Source organism: Tursiops truncatus, chromosome 3, assembly GCF_011762595.2.
Source record: "Tursiops truncatus isolate mTurTru1 chromosome 3, mTurTru1.mat.Y, whole genome shotgun sequence".
NCBI classification, from domain to species: domain Eukaryota; kingdom Metazoa; phylum Chordata; class Mammalia; order Artiodactyla; family Delphinidae; genus Tursiops; species Tursiops truncatus.
The window spans coordinates 11,974,561-12,001,331 of record NC_047036.1 but is presented as its reverse complement, the minus strand read 5'-3'; the positions used below and the strand labels follow the sequence as shown (position 1 = coordinate 12,001,331).

General features: G+C 41.9%; 1 protein-coding gene across 9 annotated transcripts in view; it reads right to left on the bottom strand.

The window, feature by feature from the left end:
• The window catches only part of TRIO (trio Rho guanine nucleotide exchange factor), a 372,439-nt gene that overhangs the window by 221,285 nt on the left and 124,383 nt on the right, over nt 1-26,771 (bottom strand). For all 9 annotated transcript variants that reach the window (XM_019951041.3, XM_073802019.1, XM_073802017.1 and 6 more), the window contains exons 2-3: nt 19,417-19,491; nt 2,195-2,309 (exon numbers count right to left, since the gene is read on the bottom strand). In XM_019951041.3, the coding sequence (XP_019806600.1) occupies nt 2,195-2,309; nt 19,417-19,491 (190 nt within the window). The remainder of the gene's footprint in view (nt 1-2,194; nt 2,310-19,416; nt 19,492-26,771) is intronic.

Here is a 26,771-nt window from a genome sequence, read left to right as displayed (position 1 = left end):
CTGTAGGACCTGCGGTGGACCTGGAGAGGACTCTTTTTGTGGCCACTTCTATTTGGACCACTGGGAAACCTTCCTCCACTATCATCTGGCAAACGCATCATTTACATACAAATTAATCTCTCTCATTTGCTCATTAACCAAGAAAAAGAAACTGGCATTGCCTGTCACTTAAAATTGTAAATACAAAAGCAAAGCCAGGCAATGAAACGAACTGACTGTGCTCGGTGCTTGGAGGGTCACTCTACACACTGAGGAACTTATGAGAGAAATGAGAGACTATCTGGGATCTGCTGTTTTCTTGGGGAAGTAGACAAGATTGGCAGAATCCAATAATCGTTGGAGCTGGATGATGGGCCCATGGGTGTTCGCTTCTCTCTAGTTTTGTTTACACTCACGATTCCCAGGACAAAGTTTTGTGTTTTTTTTTTTTTTAAAGTGGGTCATCCAGCTGATTCAAAATATACCTGAATCGATTTCTTTATGATACCAATGAAAGGAAAAGTAGTTTTTTTATATTTATAATCAATATGGATTTTAAAACCGGAAAGCAAGTTGCCAAAGTTATATACAGAATTCCAACGGTGGAAATGTTTTCTAAAAGATCACCTGGGTGAAATTCAACTTGTGTTTCATTGAACTATACACCAAGCATCATTTTGGATGGCAGGGATTTGTTTTTTCACATCATCGTCTGTATCTGTTTCTTTTTCATCATTAGCACAGCACATGGCACATAGTAAGAGCTCAGTAAGTAGTGGCTGTAAACTATGTTGTTATTTATAAGTGACAGTGAGTAGTAAATAACTTCTAAAACTCTTTCCAACTCTGTGATTTCAACAGTTCAACAGTCCAAGAAAATATCAGGGTAAGAGGAAAGGGAAAACTTTTCCACATATTTAAGCAGGGGCCCATTAGTATGTTGCTGATGATTGGATGTAATAGCTTTCCCACAAAGGGTACCCTACAGCAAAACCCAAGAACCGCCTCTGAAGCTCAGACCATCGACACCAAAGCTGACCTTCCTCAGCCACAGTGAGGATGGGTTGCCAGAGGACAGTGCTGTTTCCCTGGCTGGTGTCAACCCAAAGAGGTCGGGGGAGAGTCACCAGCCCTGCTCCGTGGGCGATCTGTTACACCCACCTCAAACTTTAGAATCCACTAGGCTGCTGTTGACCGTCTTTTATGCTTTCCCGGCATAACATGTTCCTTACGGCTACTCGTTAGTCTATATCATGACCGAGTGTCCTTTTTCCTGCGCTCGTGTAGTCTCCTAGGAAACCCCTCTTCACTGGCGCACATCAGCCATGCCCCGCTTTAGCACACCCCCTTCTGGGGTGAGAGTACCTCTTCCCCACAGGGGGTCCCACTCCGATCCCCGGCACACAGCCACCTCTTATGCCAGGCCTGGTTGTATGCTTGGATCATATCAGAGCAGCACTCTGTTTTCCAAAAATTAATCTTAACCATTAAATGGAGATGTTAATGTGGGAGGCGGGGGAGGGTTTCCTCTGCCAGCTGTCAGCTCGCTCTGTAGGTAAAACCTCAGTAATATGTTTCTAGAGCAGAAGCAAAGATGCTAGACTCCGCAGGTATACACGCTGGCCCACTGCTGTTAACCGCTCCTCACGTCAGGGCTCTCCAGAAAATAAAGCCTTGCCTATTCCTCGTGTTCCTCGGCGTCTACGCCGAAAATCCCCCTGGCTGTCACTAGCGGGTCGCAGATTGAATGAGAGCTCCCAAACTCCATGTCCTGGGACATGAGCTGGTAGGGATTCTGAATGCCCTGCAAAGTTCACGCTACAAATCAACCGAATACTTCCCAGGAACTGAAGCGCAGCACAGAGCCAGAAAGTTCCTCTCGGAAACCACACTCCACTGGTGAGCCTCCGGGCCCGCCGGGTCTCCGTTATCAGGATCATCTCTGCTTTACCTCCGCCTTGGGCACCACAACCTAAGGTCCCCGCCCGGTGGCCAAGCCACCCCCATCGCCACCACACAAGTCTGCTCACTCAGAACACTGCCCTTCTCAGCCCCGCACCGAGGAGGGTCACAAAAGGAAAATAAGGAGAAAGACCATGATCTTCACTTGACAGCTCTTTGATCAGAATCCAGGCTCCTGTGGGCTGTTTTCTGGGGAGTGTGTGCAGCGCTGCACCTCTGGGACAGGGACCAGCCACGACCACGCGGGACTCACCTGGGGATACAGGCCAGGTAGGAAATGAGCCTCCGGAGGTCCTCCTGCCGTATCCTGTCATGATTGCTGCGGGCCGGGAAGGTTAGGATGGGACCCCCGCGCTTATCTCTGCCACCTGGAAACAAACATGTGGAAGAGGCTCAGACAGAAACAAGAGGAAACAGGACTCTATGGGCCACTGGGCGCCCAGCATTGCAGCTGCCCACCCACTCTCGCGAAGCTGTGCCCCCAGCCCTCCTGGCCCGGCAGGACCCACGAAAAGCCGGCATCCCTGGCTCCCCTGAGACAGGTGGCAATGCCATCCTGCCCAGGACGCCGATGATGAAGTCTGAGTTTTGCACACCACATGGAAGGTATCACAGAAGGTTCTGGCTCTTTCTTCCAGTGTTTGTTCCCTCCTTTATTCAGTTTCATGTTTGGAGAGAAAAAAAGGTTTCATGTATACGTGCTTCCATCACCTTAAACTCCCACCTCCGGGGACTTCCCTGGTGGCACAGTGGATAAGACTCTGCGCTCCCAATGCAAGGGGCCCAGGTTTGATCCCTGGTCAGGGAACTAAATCCCACATTCATGCCACAAGCAAGGAGCTTGCCAGCCAGAACTAAGGAGCCCGCCGGCCACAACTAAGGAGCCCAAGTGCTGCAACTATGACCCGGTGCAACCAAATAAATAAATTTTTTTTTAAAAAAACCATGCCCTCTCTCTCTCCCTTTCTCTGTCTCCCTCTCTCTCTCTCCTCCACACTGTCCCCTCTCCTTCCCTCCCCGTCACTCTCAGCTCTGTCTCTTTGCTACCAACCAAACTGGGCTTTAACTCATGAAAGGGAAAAGACAGAAATGTTCTTCAGACTCTGCACTGACGGCTACTTTATATAATCTGGGATCCAGGGCACCTTCCCCTCTCAAGGGCAGTACCTGACCCCTGTGGTCAAGCTTCCCCACTCTCTCACACAAAGCCACACACACACAAAAGCAAAAAAAAGAGAGAGAGGGAGAGATTGGCACACAAGAATTTTCAAATAGAACTAAATTAGCTTAAGAACTTTAGAAATATTACATTACACACTGAGCACAAATCTCACGTGACTGGCCTTTGACAGGAAGGCAGAAACGCTTCTCATGAACATGGATACAATCCTAAGGAGGTCTGCTGGGTATCACTGAACATTTCTGGTGAAACTACTCTATTTATTTTATTACTTCTATTAGGGTTTTCAGAAAAGAACACAGAGAAAGAAAACTTTGTTTTCCCAAGTGCATGCTTCATTTAGTTTTACAGCTCCAGTCATCTCTTTCTAGAAGTACAGCAATAAGATCTCAAAATTCAAGCCACAACATGAAACAATTATTTTCTCATCTTAATTATTTACCTTGTCAGCAGACGTAACTGAAAAAGCAAGCAAAAAGCAAGCAAGCAGGCAAGCAAACAAGAGAAAACCAAATTCTTTACTTTTAGAATGCCAAAAACATATTCAGCAGAAGACACAGGCATTTTAAAAACACATTTTTACCAACATGGGTCTTTACCATGTCCTAGAATGATTAACAATTCCCCTCAACAGTAATAAAACTAAGTGCTGATTCTGAACACTTAAACTGACCCACATGTACTGTTAGGTTACGAAGCCCAGGAAGATGTTAAATTATTTATAAATCCAATAACCCAGGTATTAAATAGGAACAACACGACATCACAGCTGACACACGCTAGGTATGGCATCAAGTGCTTGACACACGCGTTCTGATCTGATCATCACAAGGATCCTGTTAGGAGATTTCCTCGCGCCGGCTTTATCATGAAAGATACTGAGGCTCAAAGAGCTTATATAAAGACAAAGGGACCATGCCAGCATGTCACAACTGGGCCCTTTGCCCTGATAAGAACTTGCATAATTTTTCAAACTAGTGGCTTTACTTCTTTCTAAATAATAAGAATATCAGAAGGAATGAAAAGTACTATTAAAAGTGAGAAGCAGTAAATTTTTTTTAATTTAGATTTTTTTTAATTTTTTTAATTTTAATTTTTTAATTTTCAAACAGTAATAGATTTGCCATTTTAATATACATCATTGGAGATCTACTTATTTGTAAATAGCCTATTACTCATTTGGAAAAATAAATCAGTGGACAATATTTTTCTATTGTACTTTTCAGAACCATTTTGTCTCATTACTCCTGTTTTAGCTGAAGAACTGTATTACGTGTGGAGAGTAAAAAACTTAAACACTAAAAAAACAGAAAAGTGAGAAGCAGTATTATTGTAAATGGTAGAATGACATTATGAAGTAATCTTCTAAAATACCAGACAGTAATTTTAGGGAAAAATCATTGGCTCTAGTTTTTTTGGAATACCTCTTGTCCCCAAGATAAGACCAGTAACAAATGCAGTATTTTTTATTTCCCAAAATCTTTCATTCCTTTCAAAACAGAATCAATCTCCTTGATCAAAAATATAAGAGAGACCTTCAGGATGGCGGAGGAGTAAGACACGGAGATCACTTTCCTCCCCACAAATACATCAGAAATACATCTACATGTGGAACAGCTCCTACAGAACACCTACTGAATGCTGGCAGAAGACCTCAGACTTCCCAAAAGATATATACTTTCTTTTCCTTTTTCTCTTTTTGTGAGTGTGTATGTGTACGCTTCTTGGTGTGATTCTGTCTGCATAGCTTCGCTTTTACCATTTATCAAGCGTTCTGTCTGTCCATTTTTTTTCTTTTTACTTTTTAATCATTTTTAAATTTTTTATCTTAAAATCTTTATCCTATTTTTTTTTAGTTTTTCCTCCCTCCCTCCCTCCCTCTCTTTCTTTCTTTCTCTCTTTCTTTCTCCCTTTTCTTCTGAGCCCTGTGGCTGACAGGGTCTTGGTGCTCCAGCCGGGTGTCAAGCCTGAGTCTCTGAGGTGGGAGAGCCGAGTTCAGGACATCGGTCCACCAGAGACCTCCCAGCTCCACATAATATCAAATGGCAAAAGCTCTCCCAGATATCTCCATCACAATGCCAAGACCCAGCTCCACTCAACAACCAGCAAGCTACAGTGCTGGACACCCTAGGCCAAACAAATAGCAAGACAGGAACACAAACTGACCCATTAGCAGAGAGGCTGCCTAAAATCATAATAAGGTCACAGACACCCCAAAACACACCAACAGACACGATCCTGCTCACCAGAGACAAGATCTAGCCTCATCCACCAGAACACAGGCACTAGTCCCCTCCACCAGGAAGCCTACACAGCCCACTGAACCAACCTCAGCCACTGGGGGCAGACATCAAAAACAACGGGAACTACGAACCTGCAGACTGCGAAAACCAGACCCCAAACACAGTAAGTTAAGCAACATGAGAAGACAGAGAAACACACAGCAGATGAAGCAGCAAGGTAAAAACCCAACAGACCAAATGAAGGAAGAGGAAATAGGCAGTCTACCTGAAAAAGAATTCAGAGTAATGATAGTAAAGATGATCCAAAATCCTGGAAATAGAACGGAGAAAATACAAGAAATGTTTAACAAGGATCTAGAAGAACTAAAGAGCAAACAAACAATGAAGAACAACACAATAAATGAAATTTAAAATTCTCTAGAAGGAATCAATAGCAGAATAACTGAGGCAGAAGAATGGATAGGTGACCTGGAAGATAAAATAGTGGAAATAAGTCCCACAGAGAAGAATATAGAAAAAAGAATGAGAAGAATTGAAGACAATCTCAGAGACCTATGAGACAACACTAAACGCACCAACATTCGAATTATAGGGGTCCCAGAAGAAGAAGAGAAAAAGAAAGGGTCTGAGAAAGTATTTGAAGAGACTATAGTTGAAAACTTCCCTAACATGGGAAAGGAAATAGTCATCCAAGTCCAGGAAGCACAGATAATCCCAAACAGGATAAACCCTAGGAAAAACACACAAAGTCACATATTAATCAAACTAACAAAAATTAAATACAAAGAAAAATTATTAAAAGCAGCAAGGGAAAAACAAAAAATAAAATACAAGGGAATCCCCATAAGGTTATCAGCTGATTTATCAGCAGAAACTCAGCAGGCCAGAAGCGAGTGGCAGGATAAAGTGATGAAAGAGAAGAACCTACAACCAAGATTACTCTACCCAGCAAGGATCTCATTCAGATTTGATGGAGAAATCAAAAGCTTTTCAGACAAGCAAAACCTAAGAGAATTCAGCACCACCAAACCAGCTTTACAACAAATGCTAAAGAAACTTCTCCTGGCGGGAAACACAAGAGAAGGAAAAGACCTACAATAACAAACCCAAAACAATTAAGAAAATGGTAATGGGAATATACATATCGATAATTACCTTAAATGTAAATGGATTAAATGCTCCAACCAAAAGACACAGACTGGCAGAATGGATACAAAAACAAGACACATATATATGCTGTTTAAAAGAGAGGTAATTCAGACCTAGGGACACATACAGACTGAAAGTTAGGGGATGGGAAAAGATATTCCATGCAAATGGAAATCAAAAGAAAGCTGGAGTGGCAATTCTCATATCAGAAAAAATGGATTTTAAAATAAGGACTATTAGAAGAGACAAAGAAGGACACTACATAATGATCAAGGGATCACTCCAAGAAGAAGATATAATTGTAAATATTTATGCACCCAACATAGGAGCACCTCAATACTAAGGCAAATGCTAACAGCCATAAAAGGGGATATCGACAGTAACACAATCATAGTACGGGACTTTTAACACCCACTTTCACCAATGGACAGATCATCCAAAATGAAAATATATAAGGAAACACAAGCTTTAAATGATACATTAAACATGATAGACTTAATTTGTATTTATAGGACATTCCATCTGAAAACAACAGAATACACACTTTCTTCTCAAGTGCTCATGGGAACATTCTCCAGGGTAGATCATAGCTTGGGTCACAAATCACGCCTTGGTAAATTTAAGAAAATTGAAATCGTATCAAGTATCTTTTCCAACCACAACGCTATGAGACTAGATATCAATTACAGGGAAAAAAATCTGTAAAAAACACAAACACATGGAGGCTAAACAATACACTACTAAATAACCAAGAGATCACTGAAGAAATCAACGAGGAAATCAAAAAATACCTAGGAACAAATGACAATGAAAACACGATGATCCAAAACCTATGGGATGCAGCAAAATCAGTTCTAAGAGGAAAGTTTATAGCAATACAATCCTACCTCAGGAAACAAGGAACATCTCAAATAAATAACCTAAGCTTACACCTAAAGCAATTAGAGAAAGAAGAAAAAACAAAACCCAAAGTTACCAGAAGGGAAGAAATCATAAAGATCATATCAGAAATAAATGAAAAAGAAATGAAGAAAACAATAGCAAAGATCAATAAATTTAAAAGCTGGTTCTTTGAGAAGATACACAAAATTGATAAACCACTAACCAGACTCATGAAGAAAAAAAGGGAGGAGACTCACATCAACAGACGTAGAAATGAAAAAGGGGAAGTAACAACTGACACTGCAGAAATACAAAGGATCAGGAGAGATTACTTCAAGCAACTGTATGCCAATAAAATGAACAACCTGGAAGAAATGGACAAATTCTAAGAAAAGCACAACTTTCAGAGACTGAACCAGGAAGAAAATAGAAAATAAAAACAGACCAATCACAGGCACTGAAATTGAGACTGTGATTAAAAATCTTCCAACAAACAAAAGCCCAGGATCAGATGGATTCACAGGCAAATTCTATCAAACATTTAGAGAAGCACTAACACCTATCCTTCTCAAACTCTTCCAAAATATAGCAGAGGAAGAAACACTCCCAAACTTATTCTATGATGCCACCATCACCCTGACATCAAAACCAGACAAAGATATCACAAAGAAAGAAAACTACAGGCCAATATCACTGATAAACACAGACACAAAAATCCTCAACAAAATACTAGCAAACAGAATTCAACAGCACATCAAAAGGATCATACACCACAATCAAGTGGGTTTTATCCCAGGAATGCAAGGATTCTTCAATATACACAAATCAATGTGATAAACCATATTAACAAACTGAAGGAGAAACACCATATGACCATCTCAATAGATGTAGAAAAAGCTTTCGACAAAATTCAACACCCATTTATGATAAAAACCCTCCAGAAAATAGGCATAGAAGGAACTTACCTCAACATAATAAAGGCCATATATGACAAACCCACAGCCAACATTGTTCTCAATGGTGAAAAACTGAAACCATTTCCTCTGAGATCCAGAACAAGACAAGATTGTTCACTCTCACCACTATTATTCAACAGTTTTGGAAGTTTTAGCCACAGCAATCAGAGAAGGAAAAGAAATAACAGGAATCCAAATCGCCAAATAAGAAGTCAAACTGTCACCATTTGCAGATGACATGCTACTATACACAGAGAATCCTAAAGATGTTACCAGAAAACTACTAGAGCTAATCAATGAATCTGGTAAAGTAGCAGGATACAAAATTAATGCACAGCAATCTCTTGCATTCCTATACACTAATGATGAAAAATCAGAAAGAGAAATTAAGGAAATACTCCCATTTACCACTGCAACAAAAAGAAAAAAATACATAGGAATAAACCAACCTAAGGAGACAAAAGACCTGTATTCAGAAAACTATAAGACACTGATGAAAGAAATTAAAGATGATACCAACAGATGGAGAGATATACCATGTTCTTGGATTGGAAGAAACAACATTGTGAAAATGACTATACTACGCAAAGCAATCTACAGATTCAGTGCAATCCCTATCAAACTACCAATGGCATTTTTCACAGAACTAGAACAAAAAATTTCACAATTTGTATGGAAACACAAAAGACCCCGAATAGCCAAAGGCATCTTGAGAAAGAAAAACAGACCTGGAGCAATCAGGCTCCCGGGCTTTAGACTATACTTCAAAGCTACAGTAATCAAAACAGTATGGTACTGGCACAAAAACAGAAATATCGATCAATGGAACAGGATAGAAAGCCCAGAGATAAACCCATGCACATATGGCCAGCTTATCTTTGATAAAGGAGGCAAGAATATACAATGGAGAAAAGACAGCCTCTTCAATAAGTGGTGCTGGGAAAACTGGACAGCTACATGTAAAAAAATGAAATTAGAACACTCCCTAACACCATACGCAAAAGTAAACTCAAACTGGATTGAAGACCTAAATGTAAGGCCAGACACTATCAAACTCTTAGAGGAAAACATAGGCAAAACACTCTATGACATAAATCACAGCAAGATCCTTTTTGACCTGCCTCCTAGAGAAATGGAAATAAAAATAAACAAATGGGACCTAATGAAACATAAAAGCTTTTGCACAGCAAAGGAAACCATAAACAAGACGAAAAGACAACCCTCAGAATGGGAGAAAATATTTGCAAATGAAGCAACTGACAAAGGATTAATCTCCAAAATTTACAAGCAGCTCTTGCAGCTCAATATCAAAAAAACAAACAACTCAATCCAAAAATGGGCAGAAAACCTAAATAGACATTTCTCCAAAGAAGATATACAGATTGCCATGAAAGGATGCTCAACATCACTAATCATTAGAGAAATGCAAATCAAAACTACAATGAGGTATCACCTCACACCAGTCAGAATGGCCATCATCAAAAATCTACAAACAATGAATGATGGAGAGGGTGTGAACAAAAGGGAACCCTCCTGAACTATTGGTGGGAATGTAAATTTATACAGCCACTATGGAGAACAGTATGGAGATTCCTTAAAAAACTAAAAATAGAACTACCATATGGCCCAGCAATCCCACTACTGGGCATATACCCTGAGAAAACCATAATTCAAAAAGAGTCATGTACCACAATGTTCAATGCAGCTCTATTTACAATAGCCAGGACATGGAAGCAACCTAAGTGTCCATCGACAGATGAATGGATAAAGAAGATGTGGCACATATATACAATGGAACATTACTCAGCCATAAAAAGAAACGAAATTGAGTTATTTGTACTGAGGTGGATGGACCTAGAGTCTGTCATACAGAGTGAAGTAAGTCAGAAAGAGAAAAATAAATACTGTATGCTAACACATATATATGAAATCTAAAAAATATATATATATATATGGTTCTGAGGAACCCAGGGGCAGGACAGGAATAAAGACGCAGATGCAGAGAATGGACTTGAGGACACGGGGAGGGGGAAGGGTAAGATGGGACGAAGTGAGAGAGTGGCATGGACATATATACACTACCAAATGTAAAACAGATAGCTAGTGGGAAGCAGCCGCATAGCACAGGGAGATGAACTCAGTGCTTTGTGACCACCTAGAGGGGTGGGATAGGGAGGGTGGGAGGGAGATGCAAGAAGGAGGAGATATGGGGATATATGTATATGTACAGCTGATTCACTTTGTTATAAAGCAGAAACTAACACACCACTGTAAAGCAAGTATACTCAAAGATTAAAAAAATATACAGCGACATATTACAGAAATGTTAGTTTTAAAACATATAGTATGATATTTGTATTAAAACATTCACCTCACTTTTGGTAAAAAGAACAGCATCTCACATTTTTCTGGACCACCATTCTTAATATTTTAAATGCAACATAATGTGTGGCTCATTAGGGAGACTAAATGCCCATGACCCCTGCTCGACTGTCCTCCTTCTGGGGTCATCGTATCTCACAACGCGAGCAAGGTGGGCTCCAGCATGGCTGTGAAAAGCAGAATCCAAAATCCGCCCACCTAAGACAGCCATGGGGGAGTCAACAGGTGTGCACGCCGTCATTCTGTTCACTCCATGAGTGACGACAAGCTGCAGGTGTGTGCCGAAGTGCTGGCTGCCTCTGTGACTGCTCCACTGTCGATGAGAGATGCCCTCGAGCTGGTGGTGCTGGTGAGGAGCCCCCAGGGAACTGCCAGAAGCTCGTCCACGAAACAGGCTCTCATTCGTGTCCTAAAAAAAGCTTACCTAAACCTGAACTTGAATTTTAAGACAGAGGGGCAAAAAATCATTTTGTCTTTTGCCCGTTCCCAGAAGAGTTTCAGAAAACTCACCACAATAATTTTAGAACTTCATCAAAAATCACTTATGAGGGACTTCCCTGGTGGCACAGTGGTTAAGAATCGCCTGCCAATGCAGGGGACACGGGTTCGACCCCTGGTCCGGGAAGATCCCACATGCCGTGGTGCAACTAAGCCTGTGCGCCACAACTACTGAGCCTGCGTTCTAGAGCCTGCGAGCCACAACTACTGAAGCTCGCGTGCCTAGAGCCCACGTTCCGCAACAAGAGAAGTCACCGCAATGAGGAGCCCGCGCACCACAACGAAGAGTAGCCCCCGCTCGCCACAACTAGAGAAAGCCCGTGAGCCGCAACGAAGACCCAAAGCAACCAAATAAATAAATAAATAAAATCATTTTAAGAAAAAATCACTTGTGAAGTAAAGATGGACTATTCCCCATTAAATAATTTAATAATTTCTTTTCACTTGCAAACCTCCCTGCATGGGGGTGCATCTTCCAATCTGTGGTGTGTCACAGTCAGTGACAGGCAGGTACCAAGCATCCATATGAGGACCCCTCCCAGTGAGGTTTAAAAACAAAATCTTAGAACCATGAGTATTAGTTCAGAAGAATACAGTCTCTGACCCTTAAGGAGCTTAAACATCAACTCCACAGATGTTTGTTTATATTATATTCCCCAAGATTTAACTTGGTCGCCAATGTCACAGAAGGTACACAAATGAAAACACTGACCCAGTTATGAAGCAGAAAAGCCACAAATTCACAGTTTCGGTTCCTGAAGTAATAAAAACAATGACGCTGCAGTTCATAAAAGCTCCATCTACTAGACACTCCTATGTGGCTGATGTCAACCCCCAGCCTCACAGTGAGGCGGGACGGACAGATGTCAGTCCCACTTTATAGACGGGAAACTCAGCGCCTCAGTTCCTATGATGAAAAGAAAAGGGCAGGAAGTCCATTTCCTGCACCTACCAACGTCACAGGATATCTGCGTATGAGAGCTTCACAGCTTCTGGACCTCTACGTGTCTGGAACCAAAAACCAACAGCCCATTCAGGATTATCTGCCTATCCAAATGCTGGGTTAGCCGAAAAACAAGGCAAAAAACGTGAAGTTTCCGATCATGATGACACTATTCTCAATTCTCATAAAAACGGCATCCTCTCTGCCATTCCTCCCCACCCCACTACATTTTACTTCGGTGAGGCACCTATCACCTTCTAGCAAACGATACACATCACACATTCTTTCTGTTTGTCTGTCTCCCCACTAGAACGGAAGCCCCCAGAGGCAGGCATCTCTGTTCACTCACTGACATCTTATACCCTCTCAGGCTGGTACACTGGAGGTATTCAGTAAATAGTCACTGAATGAACGGATTCCTCTTTTATACTCCAAACAAAGTTAATTCAAAATACCTACTATCAGGTATCAGGAAGTTAAAAATGGAAATGCCTGATGAACACTCCTATAGAAACGCAGATGCTAAACGAACTGAGGTTTACTTTAATATCAGAAGAAGGCTGGAAAAGGTCTACGTAATAGCTATATATATCTGTGTGACGCTTCTTTTCCTAATAAACCCAGCGATACTCATTTCCCTCTTATGAGAGGTAACTTCAGGGGACTCGGTCTCTTGAGCAGTGTGGCCCAGAATGACCACAGAAGCAGCCAGTTTCAGAGTCACCCCTTTTTCTTTAAATGAATTGATAAAAACTCACCTCTTACCCAAGTAGAAGAAACTTTTTTCTTTCTTTTTTTTTAATTGAAGTATAGTGACTTACAATATTGAGAATAAACTTCTTTTGTAAGAAAGGCATTCTTACTTTGCGAAGTATAATGTAAATTTCAATGGACCAACAGTACTGTTCTCTGCATGGTCCCCATCTGAATTTCCGGTTTCGAATACCATTGAAAATGGTTCTTCACTCCCCCTGAGGAACAGCAACTCACTAACCATGAAAAGCAAACTTTTCCAAAGCAAAGCTCTGAGAAAGTGCAGTCTGTGAAAGAGAAATTATGGCTACTATCTATTAAGTCTGCTACGGACTAACAAAACTCTGGTAAGAGGGTGCCCACTGGGTCCCTGCTCGAGGCCAACAGAAGGCCAGCCCTGACCGTCACACGCTCACCACCCATACCTTGTCACTGCCTAATCCTGGGAATCAGAAACTCGCTTACACACCGTCTCGAATGAAGACTCTAAGGGGACTCTGTACTCTGTGTGGAAGGAAGGTCTCTAGAGGCACCCGGCCCTCCAGTCAGTCACTACAGCCTGGGACAGTGCTAGATGCTAACTAGAATACACAAAATGAGTGGGAGGTCCCCCTTCCCTTCTCAAGAAACGTGGAATTTTCTGCAAAACTGAAACAAGAACTAGAGTCAGTGGTCTCAACACTAACAGCAAACCTCTGGGCAATAAGATGCTATATTCCTGTCAATTCCCCCATTTACAAAGGTCAGTGTTCACCTTGCCCAAAAAAAGCTATTCTCAAAGAGTTACCCAAATGCTCGTCAACAGACAGCTGACTGAATAAGCTAGGGTGCGTACGCAGCACAGTTATATACAACTGTAAAAGGGATGGCGAATCTCCGTTTGTCCTGCTATACACTGCTCTCTCTAGAATACTGTTTAAGGGGAAAGCAGAAAGGCAGAGAAAATGGTGCAAAGTACATCACTGTCTGGTCTGGGGGCGGCGGCGGGGAGGTGAGAATAGGTGGACGGACAGAGACGGAGACTGCTTGTGTTTTAAAGGTATAAGAAATAAACCAACACTGAAGAAAACGAAAGCAAAAAAGTTTACCTACTGGGGAGGGAAGGTACAGGGTGGATGAGGCAAGGAGAGAAACTAGATTTCTTTGAGTACACCTTATCTTTTAACTTTTTTTTAGTTTTTAAACCTCAAATGATGTACACATTTTACTTAATATTGAAGCAAGATTAAGTGGTTGTTTTTTTAAGCCTTAAAAATGTAAAGTTAAATAAGACAAATGATCCTGAGTTTCAGGTTGGGAAGAACTTGATCTACGCGGAGAGGAACTATTTTTTGTGACTTTAAAACACAGTAATAGGGCTGTACGTTCTTAGTGGTATGTACCCTTAGGACAACAAAAGAACAGAAGTGTTAAGTTACATTTGGTAGTCATACTGTGGTGATAACATCAGTATTACAATGTAAATAAGTAATTAGGTTGATGAGGGTAGGCACAAAGATTTTCAGCAAAAGGAAAAGAAAAGGAGATGCAGATATAAAATCAAAGAAAAATAAAATATCTGTAATTCTATATTTGAATTGGAAACCTTAGTATGAAGCCATGATATCTTTTCTCACTTAGAAAACGTATATATACAGATTTCCTAAATGTGTCCACTGAAGAGGCTCAGAAACAGTGACCCACCCAGCACAGCAAGCTTCCCCAGTACCCTGCACCATTCCCCATGCAAAAGAACCAGGGCGCTTTAGAGAAATGGCTGATTGCAGACATGGAGCAGGAAACAGACAAGATGGGCCTGAAATATCTTGTAACATCAGCAGAGAGAGAAGCTGTAATATTGTGGTACTTGGATTCAGGAGCCCATCTGAAGAGGCTCCCACTGGCCAAAGGATGGGAACATTTTAACTTCACAAGAGAAAAAGAAATGTACAGTGGAGGAATTCCCTGGCGGTCCAGTGGTCAGGACTCAGCACTTTCACTGCCTGGGTTCAATCCCTGGTCGGGGAACTAAGAACCCACAAGCCGAGCCATGTGGCCGAAAACAAAAAAAAGAAATGTACAATTGAAACACATCAAATATATTTAAAATCATGAACTCAAAATGACACTTAAAAAAAAACTCAATGGTCTTTTTATTAGTCTGAAATGACTAATGATGTGTCTGAAAACTAATAAGGGACAAGCATCAATCGTTTTTCCTCCTTTCCTGTATGAACTGTGTTCTCAGGGAAACCAAGAAGCTGATTGGGACGTTTCTCTTTATGGAATACCCAAGTTGACAAATGAAGAAAAAAGGATATAATTAGATTATCACTATTTTGTAACCCTAAAAAATATTACATCGAAGCAATAATTATCATAACGTCATAAAAGAGAGACAACCAGACTCTCCCAATAAAACTCCCAGTAGAACCACCCAACACTACCCATTAAAATTTTCTGCCTATTTCCCTGCAAAACCAAGCGTCAAGATCCAGCTCCTAGCTCACAGGAAACACGGGGCAAGGGGAACACGTGACATGACCCCCCGGGGACGCAACCAGCAAAATGTAGGGAAATCTACAGGAAAACACCGTTTCCTCATTTAATAAACATACAGGAGTGACACAAAAAGGATGAGGAGGAAGAAGCTGAAGATTAAAAGATACATCAGACACATCAACCAACTGCAGTATACATCCTGTAAAAACAAATTACGAGACAAACGGAAATATGAATACTGCTTAGCGTTTTATAGATCAAAGTTATTATTCATTTTTATGTCTATGTGGTATATTGAGGTTTTTTTAAAGCCTTTCAAGGAATATAGATGAAACAAGATGACTGAGGTGACCCATGGATTCACGGCAGTTTTCTATACCATTCTCTCTCCTTTTGGACGTTGAAATGTTCCATGATAAAAAGTTAAGGGAAAAAAGGTGTTCTTAATTCTGGTGGCTGCCTGTGAGTTCTTTCATGGCCCAGACCAAACCCTAGTGGCACAGGAGCCACATGAAGTGGTTGACATTATATACACACACGTACATATATATATATAAAACGTACACACACGCACAACATTAAATATGTAATACACTGAATATGTATACCATAAATATACCTACTTTTATAGATATAACATTAAACATAAACTACAGGACACTTCTTTTACTGCCCCTCCTCTGACGTCATGCATGAAGTTAGACACGTCACTCATCTCATTCAAAAGGACTACTTTTTAGGGGATCCGGAGATGAGACAGGATCAGAAATACTGAAGCTTAAGGAGTCCACACTGGTTTCTTAGAGATCTTGAGCTAACGGGCATCTCACAGAATCGCCGATCCTCTGGCCTGCTTTTTCAAAGCCCTGGCTATTCCACTTAGACTTAATTTACTAAAAGCCACTCACATGGAGAGCTTTTACAAAGTTACCATAATAAATAGCCCTGATATGTATTAAAATGGGGTCAGGGCAAAAAAGTAGATTGGCAATTGCCAGAGTTGAGGGGTGGAGGAATCAGGGGCTGGGAATGGTGATGCTTCCACAACCTTGCGAATACACTAAAATCTACTAGGCTGTACACTTTTAAAAGGGGGATTTAAAAAATAAATCTAAAAAATAAATAAAAGGTGGATTTATGGTATGTGAATTTTATCTCAAGAAAAAAGAAAAAACAGGATCAGAGGTAAAAATGTTTCAGAAGTTTACTCCTTCACTGAAATTTAAAAAAACATTTACCACATAAGTAATCAATTTGTTTTTAATTTAATGATTTTTTTTTCCTTTTCCTTCCTAAACAAGATAACAGCAAGCCTAAGGGAATCAGCAAGGACCTCATGCTGCTTTAACTGGCCAATTCTGGCCACAGATTAGGAAATACTATGAAACTGTGGTGTCCCCTACTAACTGCATTTTGCTAACCCAGCTGGTAGAAGTCCTACCATCTCTAAAAATGGTTCTGGACTGATTTGTTGCAATGCAAAACTTCCCTCCCGACTAAAGACATCCAACTTTAATTAACCCTGCAGAATTTAGGGTTTTAGCAAAGATTCACAATAAACTCTGAAAGATTGATTTTACTGGATTAGTTGAAAGAGAAATAGTTTAGTTTTGACAGTAACTTAAATAGAAACACCATCTATTAATATATTCTGTATTAAATGCTTAAGAACAGAGTGAATATGTACACATACACACTGCTATATTTAAAATAAATAACCAACAAGGACCTACTGTATAGCACAGGGAATGCTGCTCAATATTCTGTAATAACCTAAATGGGAAAAGAATTTGAAAAAGAATAGATACATGTATATGTATAACTGAATGACTCTGCTGTACGCCTGAAACCAATTCACCATTGTTAATCAACTATGCTCCACTATTTTTTTTAAAAAAAAGAGTGAGTACATATACCAATTATCACTCAATCTTCTACTGTTCTTCACCTACCCATCACAAGCATAATAAGAGAAGAAAGCGCAGTGACGAGGTTTAGGAACAAAAGAAGGGACCGAAGGAGCACGTGCCCTCATCACAGAGCCAAACTTTAAAACAAAACCTGATGAACGTGCGAGATCAGCTTCCTTTCAGCCTTTCTTACAAAAGAAAGCCTGTAATATTTTAGAGTCTTTCACTTTAAAATCCACCTGTGAACTAGTCAGGAGGTTCATGAAATTGGCATGAGTCCATATTTTGCAGTTTGTCAGTAAATGATTAGAAAGGAGCAAATGCTAATTTGAAAACAGTGTATTAGAAGCCAGGAGGGCCTTTTTTCCCCTTTCATTTCTTTACCCTGTTTTTGCAACAATCTAAAGCACCTTCTCCTTTTCATGAACTTAGTCTTCATTAACCTCTCAAAGTCACCTTGAATTAGATTTACTTCAGCAAAGTCATCAAACAGTGGTCAACAGGAGGCAAGAAACACCACTGGACACAAAGCGAGATGAGACTAGCGAAAAAGCCACAGGAAGCTGCATCCTAAATATATAGCCGTCCCACATGCTTAAAGGACACACAGAACACGTAAAAGGAGCTAGCTGTGCCACAAATTTAAAATAAAACGTGTTCAAGAGGAGACATGAGATCAGCATAGCATGCCTGTTTGTGAAAGATAAAAATTTATCAAGGGAAACACATCCAGGAAGACTGTCTAAAAGCACGTGACAGTCTACAGATTTACTTTCTGCTATAACACAGCAGAAAACGCCTGCAAACCTTTGTTCTGTAACAAGTGAACTGGTGCTAAAAAGGTATGATACCCAATGGCTGTTCTGTTCATGGAGGAAGGAACCCCTGAGGAGACAGCCAGAAAAGCCCCCAAGCTGACCCTCTGTGTGCAGAGGAGAGGGCAGGTGAGTGCCCCAGAGCCTGGGAGACCGGTCCAGTCTGTCCCCACGCTGCAGAAGGGCCAGGAGTTAAGTGGAGGACCGGCTGGCAGAGACGACCAGGGCTTTCCAGGTCCATGACATGGGTTCTAGGAATTCCAGGACCAGAGCGCCAGAAAGAGAGGCAAGGAATTCAGGACACATCTACATATGGTCTCATTCCCACCACTTCTGCTGAGATGGTGGGCATATACCCTGAGAAAACCGTAATTCAAACTGCACATGTACCCCAGTGTTCACTGCAGCACTATTGACAACAGCCAGGACAGGGAAGCAACCTAAATGTCCCTCGACAGAGGAATGGATAAAATGTCCCTAGACAGAGAAATGGATAAAGAAGATGTGGTACATACATATAATGGAATATTACTCAGCCATAAAAAGAAACGAAATGGGGTCATTTGTAGAGATGTGGATGGACCCAGAGTCTGTCATACAGAGTGAAGTAAGTCAGAAAGAGAAAAACAAATATTGTGTATTAACGCATATATGTGGAATCTAGAAAAGTTGAACCCATTTCCAGGGCAGGAACAGAAATGCAGACGTAGAGAACGGACGTGTGGACATGGGAGAAAGAGGAGGGTGGGATGAACTGGGAGATTAGGTTTGACATATATACACTACCGTGTGTAAAACAGATAGCTAGTGGGAACCTGCGGCACAGCACAGGGAGCTCAGCTCGGTGCTCTGTGATGACCCAGGCGGGTGGGATGTGGCGGGGGAGGGGATATATGTATATGTATAGCTGATTCACCTCACTGTACAGCAGAAACTAACACAACATTGTAAAGCAATTATACTCTAATTTAAAAAAAATCAGTTTTTTTACTTAACTGTCAAATGTTTGTTGAATGACAGACACGAACATATTTTAATCACGAACATATTTTAATCACCGATGCTATCTGACCTATGATGTGCCTGCCAGCTAGAAGAAAACCCTTTGGGCACTCATTTCTCAGGACCACACTACAAGAATAAAGCAGTTAAAAATCCATCGAAATGCCAATGCTTTTACGTTGTGACAGGTGAGCTAGTGTATAGTTTAGTATTTCAGACTCTGACATTGTATCGAAGCACTCAGGAGGAACAATAGAGCAGATTAGAAAGTTAAACTTTACCTGAAAGGTATGCAACTTTTTCCTTTAAAATTGGCAAAACATCCATAGCTTTCATTTCATCGTTTTTTCGAAACCCTGAAATACATAAGGAGAAAATAAAATTAGCGGGTTGCTTGAGTGTCATTTAATTTCCTAACCACCCAATCTCAATGCCAACGCAGCTGCTTTCTTCACACCCATTAAATCAACTTGAGAAATATCATCATTTGAAAACATCTGAATTCTATGAAGGAAAGTCTCTGATCACAGGAATACCTTCTATTTCAATGTGGAAGGATGATTTGCAGACCCAGACCCAGAGGCTCCCATACCAAGCAAGCTCTCGATCATTTCTGGTTTTAAAGAAAGGTTTGGTCCCAAAAATACGGGATTTGAAATCAGTCCAGATTGTTTCAAAAATCTTCATTTTAATTCCACAGATTTAACATAAACACTGGCAAATAAAGCAGCAACATGGTTGTTTTAAAACTGCGATTCATGGCACACTAAAACCTCTAGGGGGAGCTCAGAGCCTCATCCTATCTCCGAATCCAGTTAAACATAAACAGCGTCAGGGAGGAGAGCAGGATTTTAAACAGCTGGGGACTGGCCACAGCTCCCACTTGGCGCTGTCCTTCCAGGCTTTCTGGGGCAGGCGCCCCTGGAGGAATGTCACTGGCGAACGTGTAAGATGGCCTGGTGTCACCCACTTCACTGGGTGGCCCAGATCCCTCTCCTCACATCAAACCAACTCTCCCCACGCCCCGAACATCGTAGAAGGCCCAGTGGAAACAGTGTGGCAAGGAAGCACGCGGCGGGCACTTCAGGCCAGGCCAGGACCCATCTCCGCAAAGGGAACTCTGGCAGCCCGAACACGACCGGCCCAGCTCTCCAGGGCGAATGCCCACATGGGACTCTGGGGTCAGAAATGTTCATACTGGTAATAACGCCTCGGCATTTTTCTCCTGGAGGTCTCTACCAGGGGAAGTCCAGGTTCAGGATGCTGGCCATACTCATCAAAACAAGTAACTATCGTTCACGGCAGAGCAATCTCTAGAAAGAATTAAAGAGAGCTGCCCCATCCCTATTTTCCTGTTTGTTTTTGCCAAAATAGTACAAGGAAAGGATCCAAAAATGTGAGTTTGGTAACAAATAACCAATGCAAGGCATAGACCTGGAATTAGCAGCAAAAAAAGTGCTCTAGGTACGTGACTCGAGCTTCCGCTTCTGAGCCTGAGCAGTTCCTGCGGACCAGCCCTGGCACAGATTAAACCTACAAAAACCGACTGTCTCAAGGCACAGGAGAGTGACCAAAAGCAGGGAGAGCCACCAGGAAAAAGGAAGTGACTTTATAACGGCTTTCAGCCTGAGGGCAGGGCCCAGCCTAAGCCACCTGGAGCTGCTAAAACAAGTCGGGACACAGCTCAGGGCAACCTCAGCAGCTGTAATCAAGACAAGAAATCGTGCAGAAGAGAAGGGGAGACCCAAATTCTGTACATAAACTTGGCCCAAACCTCTGGCTGTCCCCCGCGCTTGCATGTTCAGGGCAAGCTCCAAGCAGCCCCAGCTCCAGGCTAAGGCTAAGGACCTGACCCGAGGCTGGAGTGGCTGCCTGCTGCAGGGTCCAGCCTGCTGAAACAAGCACCCGAACAGCAACAAAACCAGCACATTCTGGAGGAATCCAACAGAATCTAGTCTCCGCAATGTATCATTCACAGAAACAAAGAATGAGTAGATTAATAACAATCCTGTCCACAGAATACCTACACGTGCACAAAGAACCCAGTTTAACAGGATCTAACCACGACACTGACGATCACCAGAGACTTCTGTGCAAAGACCACAGCAAACACATCCTGACGAGGACCCTGAGGTCCAAGGGCTTAGCGGCACTACCCAGCTGGTTGTGAAATGGCTCAACACAGAACGCAGGCCTCCAGATCACCAGGCCATTTTGCTTTCCAATACACCATGCCTTGTGGACCAACCCACCAGGCTTTTAGAACACTGGCTATTTATAAAAGGCAAAACAAGAGCCAAGGGCTCTGCAATTTCATCCTTAAGGTTCCTTCAAAACTCTTGAATGGATGCAATGTCATCTCAGCAGTTCATTGCCTGTCATTGGGTAATTATTCACCGCATGCGTCTACAAAGATTGATGACATCCCACTTCCAACTGAGGCGGACATGGATGGCAGCGGGGCAAATGCAAAGAGGAATCAGGCACCACAGCGGCCTTTGCAGAGACAAGCTCATGAACACCTAGAGAGCAAAGGCACAGGATGGAAAGTTCTGTAAGCAGCACGAACGGACCCAGGCAATGAGGGGGCAGATCAAATACCAGAATACTAGGAAGAAGGAAGCCATAGCTGTGGACCCCCATCTACTGGGATTTGAAAAGAGGATCCCCTTCCACTGCCACCAGACAAGAAAACGCACACTTCCCACCGTCCCCCCATAGCCGTGCGCACACGTGCCCCGGCCGGGACACAGCAGAGCCCTCAGAGAGCTGCCACTACCACTGCGGTCCTGGATTCCCACACTGCAGAAGCAGGAGCTGCCTCTCACACAGCCCTCGACAAAGAGAATGTCCCCATTCCAGTTCGGGGACCTCAAGAGAAGCCTGTGTGACTTACGGAATTCCAAAGCATTCTTGACAAGTCCCACCGACTCTGAACTACATCTGTTTATTAATAATCTTGATGGAGTGAATGATGCCATTTAGAGCTGCCATGTTCCAGGTCACCCCACCGGAAGAATATCATACTGATATGAAAACAAGGTGAAGGAAACAAAACAATGACAATCTCCCCTAAATTGAGACTCAACAGTTTTTCCAGAAGAAGAAAGGCACATGAATCAATGGCTAAACTGGTGTGAAAATGTGTTTAACTTCTATTATGATATACGTACATGTCTGAACATAGACTAGAATATAAATTCTAAATAGTTTTACCGTAATATTTTTGTTGAATATGGCACAGAAAAAAAGACATGCTGATTTTATTAAAATTGACAATGAAAACGTCTAAAACATAAAAGAAAATAGAGAAACAAACAATGAAAGAAAGAAACATAAAACTAACCACACAAAGAAACTGAGTTTGTGGCTATTATTAGGCGCTCACCTAAGTACTGTTTAACCTCGTTTCCATTTTTAAAAGACACACCCAACAGGCAAAGGACTGCGGAAGCCTGTACACATACTAAAGCTAGATTAAATATATCATGTAACTTTCAATAACAAGCAAGAACTCAGCCATGAAATGTCCTCAGATCTAATGGCAGATTCTGTTCCATGCCCTGAAGAGCTATTTATGAAAACAGAGTGCATGACTACAAAAAAATTACAAATAAATGGCTTCTGTGCTATTCCAGTGACTCTAGATTACATGACAGGTAGGACAACAACTACTGTGCTGCTTCCTCATACATTAAAGGATCTAGCTGTGGGACCTACACTTTGGAACAAAAGGATACACTCAGCAACTACCCTCGAAACATACACCTGTCCTCCCACCCTCATGGAGAGGGGAAGGACTGGCAGATGCCATCTCGGAGTGACACTTGAGAGACCACAGACCTCATCAGTGCCACAGCTAGGAAGTCATCAGCACTTTACTGCTAAGTGCCACCAAACTTAATAGGTGGCACAGAGAGAATTTCAGTAAAACTAGGAGAGAAGGGGCAAAAAAAGAAGAGCAATGTGAAAGGCAATAACTATATAACAGAGGTAAATGGCCAAAGTCAGAGGACATGTATTTGTACCCATTTTGTCAATTATATACTTTTTTTTTTTTTTTTTTTTTGCGGTACGCGGGCCTCTCACTGCCATGGCCTCTCCCGTTGCGGAGCACAGGCTCCGGATGCACAGGCTCAGCGGCCATGGCTCACAGGCCCAGCCGCTCCGCGGCATGTGGGATCTTCCCGGACCGGGGCACGAACCTGTGTCCCCTGCCCCGGCAGGCGGACTCTCAACCACTGCGCCACCAGGGAAGCCCCAATTATATACTTTTTAAAATACACAGGCCTATATTGAAGTGTGCAGAGGGACTGGATACTTGTTACGATTTAAAGTACGTTTTGCTGAGACAAAGAAGCCACTGTGAATTTTAATGAAAGGCTAGCTTCAAGGGACAGTGAACAGCGCATGGGATGCAGTCAGCCGAGGCTCATCCAGCTCCTTCGTAGGTGCAAAGGGTGTGTTCCAGGGGAGTCCAAAAAGGAAGTCAACAACTGCTCTTTTAAACCAAATCTGAAAAAAATGTTCACAGAACATTTGCCATTACTCTAGATCTTGATGTTAATATTTGTTGAACGCTACTGAGGGAAGTGCGTTTGGGTTAACAATCTGATTTTATCATTGTTAACATAAACATGCAGTTAGTGGCTGATTTTCTTTCCTCCTTCCTGGTTTCAGTCAACACAAATAACCCCTTTTCCTAAAGCAATCACATTTGAATATTTAGAGGTTTTAACATATTCATTAAAAAATATCTCAAACCCCAGGTTCAGCATGATATGACTTGCCAAAATCGATTCTGTTACCACTTTCCAAATTGCTATTTGGTTCAGTAACCTGTCAGCCTGAGGTACATTTCAACCCCCCGCTCCCAAATCATTCACATTTCCTAAAGTGACTAACATTATGTTGCCCATCAAGAGAACAGTTTTTCTCTCTCTTCCTCTAAATCCGCCTGCCAGCCAGAGGACGGGTCTGTTTTTGTTCCCTGCTGTGTCCCAGCTGCCTAGGACAGGGCAGGTACAGGGTGGTCAATGAACATGGGTTGGCTGAATGAATGAATGAATGAACGAACTAAGACATGCACATACTTCTCCAGCTTCTTGCCCAAAACCCCCATGCAAGCACCTCAATGTTCCTGAGCACTTCCTGTTTCCCGTTTAACCTATAAGCTCAGTATTGCTCAGATGGCCTACGATATGACTTATATTTACAACGAGGAAAATTAACCTCTCTGCCCTAAGAGAAAACATTCCACAAGTTATTCAACAATGTAAAATCTTTTAGTTGAATCAATGGTCTGAAACTTCAACTATCTAATACCCCACTGGTCAGATCAATCTCGTTTGTCACCCCTCGACCCTACAAGGAGGTGCTGTATTGTTACTGCTGACAAATGCCTTTTGAAGCGAGTCACTGCTGACCAGAATGCTCCCACACTTGGTCATTTCCTTGGTATCAGAATTTTCAAAATCAACAAACAGATAAGGAACAACCACCCCCAGGTTTTTTTATTTAAGAAGTACAAAAGCACCACAGAAATATTTTTACAATGAGCAAACATTATCCCAGCAGTCATTTTTCCATAGCTGGTTTCAAAAGAAATTAAGATGAAACAAATCAAATGAGTTTTTAAATGAACCAAATTTTTAAAATTCTAAACCAAAACACAGGTTAATTTTTTCTCCCATATTTCTCTCAGGACTACCAGCAGATACTAGCCATTTGAAATGTTACCTAATCCTCAAATTAAACAAGTCAATTTTTTTTTTTAAGTATTGAATAAAAACAGTGCTTGTTAGAAGAAAAAAAAAGTCATTTCTTCACCATTTGAGCTGAACCAGATGAACTGGCACCTTGCTCTCAACAGTCCGCCTCACCTCCTGCACTGGGATTTGTCCTTAAAGGACAATCCACAAGGCAAACTGTGCAGCTCATCCGTTTTCAGAGGTCTCATTTGCCGGTCAGCTATCTTACGTTGGTATTTACTAAATGGGAAGACAAAGTGAGAGAGACTGAACAAATTCCCATCCTTCTAAAGACACAGGTGGTAGCAGTAATAAACAATGTGGTAATAAAGAAAGCAGCGTTCTGAAAGAACAAAGGAAAGCAACATTAAGTAGTAAGCTGGAGGGTCACTATTAGTACGGAGTCTTGGTGGTAATTACCGAATTTTGCTCATTAGTTTATTTAGGGGAAACGCGCGCGCATGCACCCCACAGCACAAAGAGCAGGGGGCTAAGCCTCTCCATCAGCGGCAGCGCGCGCGCGCAGATGGAGGTGACGTCACCCTTTCCAGGCAGGCCGTCCGCAGTTCCGACTCCCGGACCTTTCTCTGCAGTGCCTGCGGGATTAGTCACGGATCGCTGGGAGCGGCAGCGCGCGCACGCGGCACAATGTCTGCGCTATCAAGGCTTTTAGTTGGGCAAGCACTGAGACCAGTGTTGCGTAGGGAGGAAGCATTTTCTCTAGCCTGGACCTCTCTGAAAATGTTTGGGGCGGGGGGCGGGGATATAAGGTTATAAATCAAGTGGTGTACTATGTCTTCTTTACTAATACATGAAAAAATCAAAACATAATGCAATGCTTATATTATTTTTACATAAATATGTAACTACAGTCCATACTTATAAAATGATTATAAAATGCATATAAAGTGAATTAAGTATTTATATCAAGAATATAAACATGTTCACAGGCCACCACACAGGAATATGGATGGGGTTTCATAGTACAGCATTATAATTTCTACTTATTTCCTTTATGGTTATAATAACTGTCAGACTGGTTGATTTATTCCTTCACATAATTTTAGAAGCAATAGCCTGTAATATCATACCTTGCAGAAAGAAAAAGCAACATAAGCTGTCTGATTCAAGGCAGTTTAAGGGCATTTCAACTTGAAATAGCTCTGGCTTTTAATGTCTTGAGCACAAAACATAGAAGACAAACCAAAATAACCAAAAAAAACACAAAAGCAAAACCATAGCAAGAATATTTTTAACTATTGCATATATTTTACTGTAATGAAACAATCTGCAGAATTTTTAACATTTGATGATTTAATTACACAGTAACTTTGTTAGAGGTTAATTAAAAAGCATAAGGAATAGACCAATGAAAGGAAATATTCCAATAGTCAAAAAAAGGAGGAATATTATAAAAGGGAACTCTATAATCTCATAAATCTAAAAAGAACCATGTGCCCAGATGTGCCGTTCATCTTTGCATCCTCAGGGACCAGCACAGGGCCAAGCGTAGAGAAACCTTATCCTCGTGTTTGTCTAATGCCAAGAGAAAGAAGACATCTGTCTGTGCTTGTGCCTGTACTGCCTGTCAGGAGATGCCTCTGGGGAAAGCTCACCCAGGCTGTACCCTGAGACCTATCACTCACCCTAAACTACACACACACACACACACACACACACACACACACACACACACACACGCTTTGATTCATATGGTTCTGTGTGCTGACAGACTCCAAATAAGGTTTGCTTTACATAAGAAGTAGCCTCTCAGGAAAGCTGTTTAAAAACTTACTTTGCGGGACTTCCCTGGTGGCACAGTGGTTAAGAATCTGTCTGCCAATGCAGGGGACACGGGTTCGATCCCTGGTCTGGGAAGATCCCAC